At 36.3% G+C, this 15,982-nt stretch overlaps 1 protein-coding gene across 27 annotated transcripts in view; it reads left to right on the top strand.

Moving 5' to 3' along the window:
* DST (dystonin) overlaps nt 1–15,982 on the top strand; it is a 499,064-nt gene that overhangs the window by 320,712 nt on the left and 162,370 nt on the right. For all 27 annotated transcript variants that reach the window (XM_055263445.2, XM_063632850.1, XM_055263432.2 and 24 more), the window contains 18 exons: nt 75–229; nt 1,565–2,027; nt 2,113–2,241; nt 2,397–2,474; nt 2,563–2,724; nt 2,811–2,915; nt 5,503–5,598; nt 6,371–6,496; nt 7,114–7,266; nt 7,449–7,603; nt 7,807–7,933; nt 9,030–9,213; nt 10,321–10,478; nt 10,972–11,150; nt 11,984–12,122; nt 12,923–13,116; nt 14,211–14,373; nt 15,396–15,479. In XM_055263445.2, coding sequence (XP_055119420.2) covers nt 75–229; nt 1,565–2,027; nt 2,113–2,241; nt 2,397–2,474; nt 2,563–2,724; nt 2,811–2,915; nt 5,503–5,598; nt 6,371–6,496; nt 7,114–7,266; nt 7,449–7,603; nt 7,807–7,933; nt 9,030–9,213; nt 10,321–10,478; nt 10,972–11,150; nt 11,984–12,122; nt 12,923–13,116; nt 14,211–14,373; nt 15,396–15,479 — 2,850 coding nt within the window. The remainder of the gene's footprint in view (nt 1–74; nt 230–1,564; nt 2,028–2,112; nt 2,242–2,396; nt 2,475–2,562; nt 2,725–2,810; nt 2,916–5,502; nt 5,599–6,370; nt 6,497–7,113; nt 7,267–7,448; nt 7,604–7,806; nt 7,934–9,029; nt 9,214–10,320; nt 10,479–10,971; nt 11,151–11,983; nt 12,123–12,922; nt 13,117–14,210; nt 14,374–15,395; nt 15,480–15,982) is intronic.

Raw genomic sequence — 15,982 nt, 5'->3', positions numbered from 1 at the left:
ATTTGCTGTTTTATATTTCAGGTTGTTTTGAAACTTGTTTCACAGAATTAATACTGAGTTCTTTTAAAATACAGGATTCTAAAAGATTAGAATCAGGAGTGCAGTTTCAGAATGAAGCAGAAATTGCTGGGTATATACTTGAATGTGAGAACCTTTTACGCCAGCATGTAATTGATGTACAGATTCTTATTGATGGAAAATACTACCAGGCAGATCAATTGGTACAGAGGTAAGAGTGCTACTTACTCTTTCTCTGCCCTTTTTTTGTATAACTGTTTCATGGGCATTTGAAATAGGAATGTAGAGTATGAAAATTTTATGAAATATATTTCTTTGCTCTTTTTTAGTTGAAAATGTGTGTCACATTTTTATATATTTTGGTGTTTAAGTAGATATTTGTCTTTTAAAGATTAGCAATAGAAAAAAATATTTTATGGTGCGTATAATACTGCTGCAGTAACTAACTTGTTAAAATGAATACCCTAGATGTATGTATGTTACATGCATACATTTACATACATTTAAAGTATTCATGGGATGTTTGAAAGAGAAAAAAATCTAAGAAAAGTGTCTGTTTTTTGTTTTTTGAGATGCAGTTTTGCTGTCTCACCCAGGCTGGAGTGCAGTGGTGCGATGTCGGCTCACTGCAACCTCTGCCTCCTGGGTTCAGGCGATTCTCATGTCTCAGCCTCCCTAGTAGCTGGGATCACAGGCACCCGCCACCATGCCTGGCTAATTTTTTGTGTTTTTAGTAGAGACAGGGTTTCGCCATGTTTGCCAAGCTGGTCTTGTACTCCTGACCTTAAGTGATCCACCTGCCTCGGCCTCCCAAAATGCTGGGATTATAGGCAGGAGCCACCGTGCCTGGCCAAAAAGTGTCATATTTAATTCAGCTTTTCAGTTTTCTGTTTATCCTATTATGAAAATGTTCATAACAAAATCTTGAAAGAAAATATGTGTATAAAAACCCTTATCACTGAGAAGTGTGTGTATGGGGGTAGGTATGGAATATTTCAGGCTATAGTTTCTCTCTCTCTCTCTCTCTCTCTCTGTGTGTATGACTATGTAAATGCAAAAATTTTAAATAATCCTTTGACTCAGTAATTTCACCTTTAGGAATCTATAGTAATTCTAAATATGAAAAATATATACATAAATGTAAAAATGATCATATTATGCTATAGTAATTGTATTCATTATAAATCATAGTTATAAAGACAAATAAGATTGAAAGTCCTCATAGTACAATGCTCATTGAAAAAAATCATGATGCAAAATTTTACCAATGTGATTACAATTACCTACTCTTTTTTCTTGTTTATATTTTTGAGCAGTTTAGGCGTACTGAAAAATTGAGTGAAAAATACAGAGTTCCCATATGCTCCCTTATACCTCCCTCTTCCCCTGTTATTTACATCTTGCATTAGTGTGGCACATTTGCTAAAACTGATTAGCCAATATTGATACATCATTATTAACTAAAGCCTATAATTAAAATTAGAGTTCACTCTTTGTGACAAGTGCCTTTTATATTTCACCTTATCCCTTTGGATTTTCTTTTCAGGGTTGCAAAACTGCGTGACGAAATTATGGCCTTAAGGAACAAATGTTCTTCTGTGTACAGCAAAGGACGCACGCTGACAACAGAACAGACAAAGCTCATGATATCAGGAATCACTCAAAGTTTAAACTCAGGATTTGCACAGACCTTACACCCTAGTCTGACCTCAGGGCTGACCCAGAGTTTAACACCTTCCCTAACCTCTTCTAGTATGACTTCTGGCCTGTCATCAGGGATGACTTCCCACCTGACTCCATCTGTAACTCCAGCTTATACACCTGGTTTCCCATCAGGATTAGTTCCAAATTTCAGTTCAGGAGTAGAGCCAAATTCATTGCAAACTCTGAAGTTGATGCAGATCCGAAAACCCCTTCTGAAGTCTTCTTTGCTGGATCAAAATTTAACAGAAGAGGAAATCAACATGAAATTTGTTCAGGATCTTTTGAATTGGGTTGATGAGATGCAGGTAAAAAAATGTTTACTTTACCTGGGTGTTTCAGTCTTTATTGTTATCAGTTTCTTTTTTAAACTTAGTATTTTACTGTTTGAAGGTACAACTGGAGCGCACTGAGTGGGGCTCAGATTTGCCAAGTGTTGAAAGCCATTTAGAAAATCATAAAAATGTTCATAGAGCTATTGAAGAATTTGAATCTAGCCTCAAAGAAGCTAAAATCAGTGAGGTATGTGAATTTAAAATTTGTATATATTTCATTTTAGTTTACTCTTGTTTTGCTTGTTACATGAAGACCCTGTAAATCAATAATAGATACATTAAGTGTGAGTCAGAATTCCTTCAGATTCCTGACTGGAGTGTCTTTTTAATTTCATGTTATAGATTCAAATGACAGCACCTCTTAAACTGACTTATGCAGAAAAGTTGCACAGATTAGAGAGTCAGTATGCAAAACTCTTGGTAAGTTTTTTTTTTTTTTTAAACCTTCTGTTTCCCTTATCTATATTTGGCAAAAACATGGTTCTTATGATGATTTTCCTTACTAAAGAATACATCCAGGAATCAAGAACGGCACCTTGATACACTCCATAATTTTGTAAGTCGTGCGACTAATGAACTTATTTGGTTGAATGAAAAAGAAGAGGAAGAAGTTGCTTATGACTGGAGTGAGAGAAACACCAGCATAGCTAGGAAAAAAGATTATCATGCTGTAAGTACACCCTTTGTACTTGCATACTAGGGTTGCGTTTTAGGTTTATATATTTTTCTAACTCACTTCTTAATTATTTCTTGAAGGAATTAATGAGAGAACTTGATCAAAAGGAAGAAAATATTAAATCAGTTCAGGAGATAGCAGAGCAGCTACTTCTAGAAAATCATCCAGCCCGGTTAACTATTGAGGTAAAGCTGGAAAGTGTAATGGTGTTGGTTGAATATTGATATGATTATTTCCTTTCAGATTCTTTTATTGCTGAGAAGTTGAAAATTACAAGCCATCTAACTTATTAAAACCTGGCTCACAAATGTTTCTGTACCGATTTCCTTCAGTTCTCTGGCTCTAAGTATGTCACCCATCACTTAGAATAAAAGTACCCTTGTCAGCCTCTGTGGCTGAGAAGATGTATTGCTGTAAATATAAAGTACCTTCTCTATACAAGCATTGCCATATTATTTATTTCTGATTGTATAACACTGCACAAGTGACATAGTATTGCCAAGCCTCATTTTCCTACCAAGAATGGGAGAGATTACCTCTAATCCATAGAGCTGTTATGAGAATAAGAAGGAAATAATTTACTCTTACTGCTTAGTATTGTTTTTGGTACATTATTTGTTCTCAAAAAAATACCAGCTGTTATGATTCAATTTAATACTTTTATTTATGCTCTGGTTTTGTGAGGTGTATTGGGACAGCATCCTGACAAGGCTTTATAATGTGTAGTGAACTTTTCAAATTCAGAAGTGGAAAATTGAGATGGGATTTATCAGGTTGCCTGTGCAGCTGGGACAATGTTTTAAATTGTATATTAGACAGAGTTAGTGACTTTCTGAATGGAGGATGGGGGGATTATGTAAGAAAGTAGGGATTGTCACACATGGGCAGTCAGATGTGATATTTTGCCAGAGGAAAAAAAATGATGCTTGTCCTGAAAGTTGTCATGCTTCGTACTCACAATTGAGGAAAGGAATCTGATAGATTCACTGAAATCATAATAATTCAAAAGATTAGTACAATTCTAGGCTCATCAGGAAGTTTTAGGGATGTTATGTATGATCTTTTATATAAAATACGGTTTTGTGTCTACATGAGATGTCACCTATGAATGTTAAAAACGTAGAAGAGTAGGGAACCTTTAGGGAAAGGAAAGTAGAGTAATGGAGGGCCTGGGATGTGGTTTTGTACACTAATACACTAAAAAGAGTATTTCTTAGGGTGGAGAGAGGAAAACTGTTAGGAAATACGATTATGGGGCAAGAATTTTGATGGGAGTGGAACATGTGAATGTCACTCTGATCACTTTTATGTAGAAATTATAATTTAATAAAAAATTTCTTAAGAAGTAAAATGAAACCTTAGTCATCTTTATGATCCCATTGGCCTGTCCTGTGTCTTGTTTGGGTACATGGATAATATTTAGTTAATTATCAATACTGTTTCATATTTTCTATGAAAAAAGAATATATGATACATCTTTTATAGCCAATTTACTGATAGTAGCTTAATTTGAGGTAGAATATGATCATGATATGTTGCCAGATATTCAGTGCTGCATCATACATTCCATTCGGAAGGCCTGCCTAAGTATAGCTCAGCAGGAATGAACTTTTCCAAAAGGAGGGAAAATGACAGGCTTACTTAAAATAGTCATTAAAGCATCTCGAGTGCCCTCTTCTGGAAATCAGTGAATTGCACCTTAAATAGAAAAGAGTATTTCATGTTTCCTTAAGGAAGTAGGTATCCTTTCTGTAATATTGTTTACCCTCATGAAAGATGCACTCTGTATTAAATTAAAAGTTCAAGAAACACATTTTTAAAATAAAAATTCCTAGTATTATCATCATTATAATTCCAGAATTACACTGATTTGGGAGTACACACATTTTCTTTTCCACCCTCCCCAAACCTCACCCCAGCAAAAACAAAGAGAAACCGACATAACCATATATTTCTGTGTTAGAAGGTATATTTTATGATCTAGCACCATAAAAATTCAGAGAAAGGAGAGATGAATGTGCCACTAAAGAAAACATATCGGAGGATTCCACAAAGCAGATGTAAGAGTTGGTGGCAAAGGAGTCAAGTGTTGGTTTTGTAAATAGGAGGGATAGCTTGCATTTATTTTAGTTTTTAAATATTTTTTTCCTGTAGCCAGAGTTAATTTTTTTCTTATATTTTAAGAAGAAATTTCAAGAAGTTTAAAATTGAAAATAAATCAACTGGAGTGGTTTAAAAATTTGTATTTAAACTTTAGGACTGACTTTGTACAAGTGAGAGGTCTTAGATAAGAGGAAAATTTTACTGCCCTGATTTTCTTGTTTGGTTTTTTTTTTTTTTTTGAGATTGAGTTTCACTCTTGTTCCCCAGGCTGGAGTGCAATGGCACAATTTTGGCTCACTGTAACCTCCGCCTCCTGGGTTCAAGCAATTCTCCTGCCTTGGCCTCTCGAGTAGCTGGGAACACAGGCGCGTGCCACCATACCTGGCTAATTTTTGTATTTTTAGTAGAGACAGGGTTTCACCATGTTGGACAGGCTGGTCTTGAACTCCTGACCTCAGGTTATCCGCCTGCCTCGGCCTCCTAAAGTGTTGGGACTACAGGCGTGAGCCATCATGCCCAGCCACTGCCCTGATTTTCAAGTCTTACTCTGCCAAAACAATTGGTCATCTATTTAGATAGTAGAGTTAGCATTTAGAAGCATCGATATCAAAAGGTATGTGTGCATTATTTCTCTCCAGTCAATTATGATGGCTCTGTTTTATCTTTAAGGCCTACAGAGCAGCAATGCAGACGCAGTGGAGCTGGATCTTACAGCTCTGCCAGTGTGTGGAGCAGCACATAAAGGAGAACACAGCATATTTCGAGGTATGTGAGTAGAATCATAACTTCAATAGATGGTATTGTGATTTTGGCTAACTTGCAGGAATCTTTTTCAAAATTTATTGTTAGGATAACAATGTGTGTGTGTATAGATATACACATATACACATACATATACGTATATACACGTATATATACACACACACATTGTTATATATGTGTATATATATGTATATATATATGTGTATGTGTGTGTGTGTGTGTGTGTGTGTGTGTATGTGTGTATATATATATGTGTGAATCGTTTTCTTTGTAGGCCGGAAGAGTTGGTTTTATGTCCTATGAGATAGATTGAAGTATTCTGTTAATGCAGGAATCCTTTAAAAATTATTAAGATATCATAAAATCTTTATTCTATTCTACAAATGTGTCTCTTATTTAGGAACTGTTTTCATGTAGAGAATCAACCATCTATAACCATTAAACTTCTAAAACCATAGAAGTCTTTAAGTATTCTTGGAATTTCACTCCTACTTAAAAATTGTTTAAATCCTAATTTAAAATGGACCTTCAGCCAAAATAATAGAGAGCCAAAACATCATATAAGCTTTGGACACTTAGTATGTTCATTCTTAACTGTTCAACTTCAAGGGTTATTCTTTGGTCCAAGGAAGGATGTGACTATTAAGCTATCTTGTGCTTTTATTCTGTTCTCACTTCTGAGGGGTACACATAGGACCTTGGTATTGGAGTGTGACAACTGTGTGCTTTGCTGGTATTTAACATACTTTAACTGCCAGGTTTCATCTTTCCTTAGTTTTTCAATGATGCCAAAGAAGCTACTGATTACTTAAGGAATCTAAAAGATGCCATTCAGCGGAAGTACAGCTGTGATAGATCAAGCAGCATTCACAAGCTAGAAGACCTTGTTCAGGAATCAATGGTACTAACACAAAACCTATGCATTTTATAAGTATGCATAAGTGATTAGATTAGTGTTTTATATGAGCAGAACTTTGTATTTTATTGGCACTCCTGATATTTCCCACTAATTCAATTACACGTTTGCACATTCAGTTTTAGTATTCTTTTGGCAACAAATACAACAAAAGTTTTTTTTTATGTGATAGCTTTGATATTTTAAGATGGTTTTTAGTGTCGTGTGTGTGTGTGTTTAGTCGTTCTTTTGCAAATACTTTTTAAGTTCTTAATATATCCTGGGCACTGTTTTAGGTTCTAGAGCTACAGCAGTGAACAAAGCAGAGAAGAATCTCTACCTTTGTGGTGCTTACATGCTAGAGAGGGAGTTAGACAATAAACAATAAATAAGTAAAATTTATATAGTATGTTAGGTAACGTAACTGCCAGAGAGGAAAAAGAAAACCAAACAAACCAAAGAAAGGAAGAGGGATACAAGATGGGGTGGAGGGGAAGGGATTGAAAATTTAGACTAGGTAGTCAGAGAAGACTTTCCTGATGAAGTTTAATTTGTGTAAAGTGCTGAAGGCATGGAGAGTACAAGTCTTTTACTTCTTAAAATTCACTGTATTTATTACTTAGGAAGAGAAAGAAGAACTTCTGCAGTACAAAAGCACTATAGCAAGCCTAATGGGAAAAGCAAAAACAATAATTCAACTGAAGCCAAGGAATTCTGAGTGTCCACTCAAAACTTCTATTCCAATCAAAGCTATCTGTGACTACAGACAAATTGAGGTACTTGTAACTCCTAGAAACAGACCAGTTTCTGTCATTATTCATAAATTTTGTAAATGAGATCATATTGCTAACTAGTTTTCAAGATTTTCCCCCTCATAAAACAAAACAATCCCAGGATTGAGATGGAAAACAGTTAACAGGGACCTCATTGAGTTATTCTTCTCTTTATTTAAAACCAGATAACCATTTACAAAGACGATGAATGTGTTTTGGCGAATAACTCTCATCGTGCTAAATGGAAGGTCATTAGTCCTACTGGGAATGAGGCTATGGTCCCATCTGTGTGCTTCACCGTTCCTCCACCAAACAAAGAAGCGGTGGACTTTGCCAACAGGTTCGTATATATTAGCTAAAAATATTGAGCTAGTTTTGGGGGCTCTCTGAAGGTTGAAGAAACAATCAATACTTTGTCAAGGCCCCACAGGATCAAAAGTCTCTAGAACTCATCCGTGGAATATTCCACACAAAAAGAAAAATTGCAGTGTGTTTTCAGAGGGAATAAAAACATTAATCTGAGTTCTCTTTCATGTATTTCAGAATTGAGCAACAGTATCAGAATGTCCTGACTCTTTGGCATGAGTCTCACATAAACATGAAGAGTGTAGTATCCTGGCATTATCTCATCAATGAAATTGATAGAATTCGAGCTAGCAATGTGGCTTCAGTAAGTATGAATCTGTATGTCAACTCAGTATGTCCAAAAATGTGCGTGCCTTTTCATATGTTTGGTAGAGTTTGTATTTGCTTTAGAGTAGGATGGATTCCAGCAAATCCATGCTAATGTTCATTTATTCAATGAATATTTGTTATATGTGCATAGCATATAAGGCACTTTTTAAGAATTGAGGAAATCTGGAGATCACAAATTTCTTTTTTTTTTTTTTTTTTTTGGTTTTTTTTTTTTTTTGAGACGCAGTCTTGCTCTGTCGCCCAGGCTGGAGTGCAGTGGTGCAACCTCGGCTCACTGCAAGCTCCGCCTCCCGGGTTCACGCCATTCTCCTGCCTCAGCCTCTCCGAGTAGCTGGGACTACAGGCACCCACCTCCACGCCCGGCTAATTTTTTGGATTTTTAGTAGAGACGGGGTTTCACCGTGGTCTCGATCTCCTGACCTCATGATCCGCCTGCCTCGACCTCCCAAAGTGCTGAGATTACATGGTGCCCGGCCAGGAGATCACAAATTTCATTCAGAACTTACTGTGAGATAGGGAGGCAGACCGTAGTTGTTGGATATATGATGATGGGGGTACAGTTGATTTCATTTGAGTTTTGTAGACTTGTTTTTCTTTGTCGTTAAAACCTAAAATTGTTGGCTGGGCGTGGTGGCTGATGCCTGTAATCCCAGGACTTTGGGAGGCCAAGGCGGGTGGATCACCTAAGAGGTCCGGAGTTCGAGACCAGCCTGACCAACGTGGAGAAACCCTGTCTCTACTAAAAATACAAAATTAGCCAGGTGTGGTGGCACATGCCTGTAATCTTAGCTACTCCAGAGGCTGAGGCAGGAGAATTGCTTGAACCTGGGAGGCGGAGGTTGCAGTGCGCTGAGATTGTGTTCCAGCCTGGGCAATAAGAGTGAAACTCCGTCTCAAAAACAAAAAAAACAAACACCTAAAATTGTTAATGAAAAAGACAGTTAATTTCAAATGTTCCTATTGATGATTATTCGTTTAGATTGGCATATACCATACGACCAGTTTGAAGTGTATCCCATTCAAATCTATGAGTAATAGAATGAATTACATGGGTCTTTGGTCTTCTTTAGATAAAGACAATGCTACCTGGTGAACATCAGCAAGTTCTAAGTAATCTGCAATCTCGTTTTGAAGATTTTCTGGAAGATAGCCAGGAATCCCAAGTCTTTTCAGGCTCAGATATAACACAACTGGAAAAGGAGGTTAATGTATGTAAGCAGTATTATCAAGAACTTCTTAAATCTGCAGAAAGAGGTAAAGCATGGGGATCCCTGTCTTTTTTTCCCCATAGGTGTTTAGTTCTGGCTATGTTTTGCTCTCAATGGGAATCTCAATCTTACGTATATTGTATCACTCAGCCTGTGATATGTAGACACAATTGCTGGAACAGTAAAAGCATGTTTGAGGTAGGAAGACTCAAGAAGGGATTAATTTGTTTCCAAATGATGAATTAAGAAAAGATGCCAACCAACTGGTTGGACAAACAACGAATTATTACTTTTCAACGTTTTCACTATTTTGCAATCCTTCAGTTTCAGAAAAGATTCAACTATTTTCCCATTTACCAAACTTGGATTTTATACAAGGATTAAAGCAAAAGGTTTTTGCCTAGTTAACTTTTGTTAAATATAGATTTTATTCTGAACTTTTTAAATTTTAGAGACAATTTTATTAGTAATATTCTATTTTTGTAAAATCTTAAACATTATTATTTACCTACTTTTTACTTCTAAGGATTTTTATTTGATTTTTTTTTTTTTTTTTTTTTTTTTTTTTTTTTGGAGACGGAGTCTCGCTCTGTCACCCAGGCTGGAGTGCAGTGGCGCAGTCTCGGCTCACTGCAAGCTCCGCCTCCCGGGTTCACGCCATTCTCCTGTCTCAGCCTCTCCGAGTAGCTGGGACTACAGGCGCCCGCCACCACGCCCGGCTAATTTTTTTGTATTTTTAGTAGAGACGGGGTTTCACCGTGGTCTCGATCTCCTGACCTTGTGATCCGCCCGCCTCGGCCTCCCAAAGTGCTGGGATTACAAGCGTGAGCCACCGCGATTTTTGTAATTAATTTTTGCAGCTAATATAATTCACATTTTTGTGAACGTAAAATAGCAACGTATTACTTTGGACAGCATTTAATCGGAAATTGGTATTTCAAATGGCGTTTGAGAAATTTTATTAATTCTTCTTAAATTTTAAGATTTATGTTTTAAGATTTATATCCTTAGAATGGGTTTGTGATGAAAACAGGAACCATTTGCTTGACTAGCTATGTCCCAGTAATATAAAATTGTCATATTAAAACATAAACAGAAGCTTCTAAGAGATAGAAAACAAGATATTTTCTAAACATTATATTTATTTTCACAGAGGAGCAAGAGGAATCAGTTTATAATCTCTACATCTCTGAAGTTCGAAACATTAGACTTCGGTTAGAGAACTGTGAAGATCGGCTGATTAGACAGATTCGAACTCCCCTGGAAAGAGATGATTTGCATGAAAGTGTGTTCAGAATCACAGAACAGGAGGTGAGAGCTATAAATATGTTGGGAAAAAAACTAACTCTCTTAATGATCCTACGTATCAACTCTTGTGACTTCTTAATGTTCAGTTTTGCACACTCACACTAGCCAGTCTAGTGTGAGGTGAGGTCTGATTATGTAATTATTGCTGATTATAAACTAGGATTCAGTCTACCTCTGACTCAGGTAAACATGAGAATGTGTACACGCTCACCTTCATTATGATGAAGGATATAAGGACTTGCAATAAAAGTCATTATATACCTGCTGTGTGCAAAAGTACTAAGTTAGATGTTGAGGCTAAGGAGATGAACAGTAAGGGAATTATTGATTGTAAAACTTGAATGCCATGGTGTAGTTTCTTTGATAAAAAACAAAGAATATGTAGATTTCTAAGTCATTGGTTCTTAATGTGGAATGTGTGTTTTTAAACTAGTTTAAGGAAAACACCTCATCACAGGTGATGGCCTGATACCTTTGTTTGTTCTCTGTTTTATAGAAACTAAAGAAAGAGCTGGAACGACTTAAAGATGATTTGGGAACAATCACAAATAAGTGTGAGGAGTTTTTCAGTCAAGCAGCAGCCTCTTCATCAGTCCCTACCCTACGATCAGAGCTTAATGTTGTCCTTCAGAACATGAACCAAGTCTATTCTATGTCTTCCACTTACATAGATAAGTATGTAACTGCCATCTCAATATATAAATTGCTTCATACAACTCTCATTTTTATTTACTATTAATTTAAAATTTTACTTTTATTAATATAAATATTAACTTTTATTTTGTCTTAAGAAACACATTATTGGCTAGGCGTGATGGCTCATGCCTGTAATCCCAGCACTTTGGGAGGCCAAGGCGGGTGAATCACCTGAGGTCAGGAGTTCGGGACCAGCTTGGCCAACATGGTGAAACCCCATCTCTATTAAAAATACAAAAGTTAGCCAGGCATGGTGGTAGGCGCCTATAGTCCCAGCTACTCAGGAAGCTGAGGCAGGAGAATCACTTGAACCCGGGAGGTGGAGGTTGCAGTGAGCTGAGCTCGCACCATTGCACTCCAGCCTGGGTGACAGAGCAAGACTCCATTTCAAAAAAACGAAAAAAAGAAAAGAAATACATTATTTTTTTGGATCAATGACACTTCTCTATGTTGATAGTGGATGTGCTTCAGAGATGAGCGTGTAATGTATGGTCCTCCCACATTTTGCATGTAATTTGGGTAGCTCGGCAGTTGTAGCCAGTGAATTTTCATCTCATACTTAAACAAAGTTAGGAAGAAACCATCTGATGTTGCAGTCTCTTGCTGAATACCACTTGTGGGGCAGCGGATGGGTTGGAGCACATACTCTCTATTAAGAAGAAAGCCAGAAAAGTGTCAGTTTCATAGTAAATGTATCAGTGTTCCAAGGTGAAGAACATGTTATGTCATGTGTCATAATGGTGCTTCAGGACTACATTGTGCAAAAATAAACATTTAACCATAGGTGGCTATTGTTTAATTTCCTTTTTAAGGTTGAAAACTGTTAACTTGGTGTTAAAAAACACTCAAGCTGCAGAAGCCCTTGTGAAACTCTATGAAACTAAATTGTGTGAAGAAGAAGCAGTTATAGCTGACAAGAATAATATCGAGAATCTAATAAGTACTTTAAAGGTATGAGACTCACTTTTGGCTATTTTTAAATATCATATTCTACAGGCATTTCTCTAGCACTTAGATCTGCAAACATCAAGCGTTAAATATCTTGGATTTTTGAATGGATTTATTCCATTTGTGTGTCTGTGATCTCACAGCTTACTCTAATAAGTATGTTCAGTCATTTTAGTTTGAGGAGAGTTCTCATTTGAAGTTTGAACCCTTTTGACAGTAGCTTTTGATAGTCAATTCATGTTGGCAGCAAGAGGAGTCGAAGCTAAAAATTAAATTATTTGTAATAGATTAACTTGTTGAAAAAGAAGTTAATTTAAGATATCAAGGAGGTAAATAGAGAAGTTAATCTGAGAAAGGAAAAAGACTTGTAGTTCAACTCATCTATATGTATTTCTTTAGCAAGTGGTGAAACTATCGCAAAGCAATTTTTAAAAGTTATCTCAGTGATTTCTAATGCATGTATTCCTTTTTAACAGTGGGATTAGTAGGCACTTAAAAGCAGACAATGAAAACGACATATTTTATTAGTGGAGGTAGCAAACTTGCTTATGGAATATATTTTATTTTGTTGATATGCAAATTTTATTGGGCTGAACTTTATAAAATTGTCATTAAAAAATCAGAGTACAAATACCGAAAATTTCGTAAGGCTTGAACTAATATAACATTGTGTATATGAAAGACATTCTTTCCTTTATCTTATTTTCTACCTGTCATTTGTAAATAAATTGTAAAATTAGGTAAATTATGTATTTACCCAGTGATGAACATTTTTATAACTTTTACCAATTAATGTATTTTAGCAATGGAGATCTGAAGTAGATGAAAAGAGACAGGTATTCCATGCATTAGAGGATGAGTTGCAGAAAGCTAAAGCCATCAGTGATGAAATGTTCAAAACGTATAAAGAACGGGACCTTGATTTTGACTGGCACAAAGAAAAAGCAGATCAATTAGTCGAAAGATGGCAAAATGTTCATGTGCAGATTGACAACAGGTTAGTATCCTTTTTTGTTCAGTTTTAGCACAGATTTAATGTCTATCTATGGTAAATGAGTAAAATCTAAACATATGAGGCTATTTTTTTTTTACTTCCATAGTTAATTTGTTAATTACAATACCTCTACTTAGCCATATTTCTTTCTTACTTGGAGGACTTTAGTAAGACATTTAACTTCAAAATAAGCATTTTTTCAACTCTGTTACTATTCATGTATTCTAGCATTTATATAGTTAATCTGCTTGCCTTTTCTGAAGGAAAAAACAATGTAGTTCTCTAATTATTAACAACTTATAATATTGAAATAACCATGACTTAGTAAGAGCATGAAGCATGCATGTGATAGGGATGTGTGTAGCTTCTATACTGGACTTAAGAATGTAAATAAATGGAAATGCCCTGATGTTCATTTTAATTGAAGATACAAGGAAGTCAAAATTATTTGCTCAATTACTGAATTAAAAAAGGTTTTAGGGTTCATCTTAAAATAAATGAATTCGTGTCCTTTCTCATTCATTTTCATGCTTATATTGATGCAAATAAAATGCTTTTATGATACAGTGCCATTCTCCAAAAGTAAAATTATGTTCAAATATGTGTTATCTCTGTAACAAATATGATACATAGGTTTAATGTGGTGGTTTTTTAAATCATAGAGACAGGTATGTAATCACAGCTTCTGGAAAATACTCTCTGAGACCATGTTGAACCAGCCATTGGAATACCTTATCGTTATTTCAAAACTGAACTGCCATTTGATTCAAGCCTTACTATTCAAGACACTGTAATTGATAATAATTATGGTTAAGCTTCCACTTTTCTTGCTTTTTAGGTTTAGCTTCTTGGGCTTGTCCCTAGAATAATCACTGTCACTAAATTGCACAACTCAAGGAGCAGAATGTTTATATTCAACCCAATGAGGAATGCCCTTGGCGGTGTGCCTCAGGGTGCTGCAGCCTTGAGTTCTTTATACATACCCCTCTTGTGCTTAGTTCATTGCGGTCCAGTTATTTTGTCTCTCCCATCTCTACATCTTCCACCCTCCTGGTGGATATCATTGGACACTGACTATTCTGTTACTATTCTCTTAGGTTACGGGACTTAGAGGGCATTGGCAAATCACTGAAGTACTACAGAGATACTTACCATCCTTTAGATGATTGGATCCAGCAGGTTGAAACTAGTCAGAGAAAGATTCAGGAAAATCAGCCTGAAAATAGTAAAACCCTAGCCACACAGTTGAATCAACAGAAGGTATGTAAAAATAATTCCCTCTACTGAGGTTATGTCTGCATTTGGTCAGTCATGCTGCTCATCTTCCTTTCCTATGTTAAATGAAAAAGTCACCAACTCTTTAAAGGAAGGTGGACAGTATATAAAAAATATTAAAATCTTGCAACCCAAACCTACATACATGACTTATGTTTATTTCTTGGGAGTAATTTTTGAAAGCATGGGTAATCAGAAAGTGGAAAGTGTTGGGATAGTTTTCAAATTCCTAATGATAATTTATTTAATCATAGGTATAGAAATCTCTTTGACACTTTGCTGGCCACAATAGTTTCTGGGTTCCTAAATAAGTAAAAATGGTTAGCAATGGAAAATTAAATACCACATTTGACAGAAAGTTGAAGGCTTTGAGATTTTTGTTCTATCTTTAGGGGCCGGTCATTTCTTTTTTTTTTTTTTTTTTTTTTATCTTTTTTTTGAGATGGAGTCTCGCTCTGTCACCCAGGCTGGAGTGCTGGAGTGCAGTGGCACGATCTCAGCTCACTGCAAGCTCTGCATCCCGGGTTCACGCCGTTCTCCAAGTAGCTGGGATTATAGGCGCCCGCCACCACGCCTGGCTAATTTTTTATATTTTTAGTAGAGATGGGGTTTCACCATGGTCTCGATCTCCTGACCTCACGATCCGCCGGCCTCGGCCTCCCAAAGTGCTGAGATTACAAGCGTGAGCCACCGTGCCCGGCCGGGGCCAGTCATTTCTAGCTCTATTTTCTTCAGGAATAGGTGGTGGCCAAGGGCATCAAGTCTGCTTTTGGATAATTCCTAAGGAGTTTAGTAATTTCTGCTTTGAAAGCCGCATGGGGTGGGTCACTTCTATGGCTTAATCTGAAAGTTTGTAATTTACCCATAAGGCAAGTTGTGTATTAAGTGCAAAGGGCTAAGGAGCTATACTGTGAAGTGGTGTAGATACGTCTTAGTTAATGAGCATCTTATATAGTAGAATAGGTGAGTTCCTTGTCATTTTTCTTCTAAACTGTATATATTTATAGATGCTGGTGTCTGAAATAGAAATGAAACAGAGCAAAATGGATGAGTGTCAAAAATATGCAGAACAGTACTCAGCTACAGTGAAGGTAGGAAGATTCATTAACTTTAGTAAAATTTAATATTCAGGTTTGTGATTCTAAATGTACTGTTAAAGCCATGCAAGTCATTTCATGCAGTGTTAAAAAGTTAAAAGAATCTTCATTTGAACTTTTTTTGACACTTATCTAATAATTCTTTGTGAAATTAGTCACATGACAGCCCCCCAATTCATTCATCTTCTTCTCTCTCTCACATGTGTACACCCCTGCCACTCCCAGCCACCAGAATACATAGCTCTGTAGTTGGTTTCTTATCACTTTTCTTTCTTTCTTTTTTCTTTAACATTGTTAGGGTATTTCACGGGAGAGCTTCTAACTTTCTCACTTAGGGGGACACTTTTCATGCTTTTCAAGTTGTCATTGACAACTTTTCAGTTTTAGCCCTCCAGATCCATAGTTCCATTGCTTAGCTGGAGGAAAGGGGGGCTGCATAGGACTACGCTATTGTTACATATATTTTCATGAGCTTCCAAACAGACTTGGGAAATTAC

The sequence above is a fragment of the Symphalangus syndactylus genome, chromosome 23, assembly GCF_028878055.3.
Source record: "Symphalangus syndactylus isolate Jambi chromosome 23, NHGRI_mSymSyn1-v2.1_pri, whole genome shotgun sequence".
NCBI classification, from domain to species: domain Eukaryota; kingdom Metazoa; phylum Chordata; class Mammalia; order Primates; family Hylobatidae; genus Symphalangus; species Symphalangus syndactylus.
Note: the sequence above shows the minus strand (reverse complement) of the source record. Positions and strands in the feature narration are given on the sequence as shown.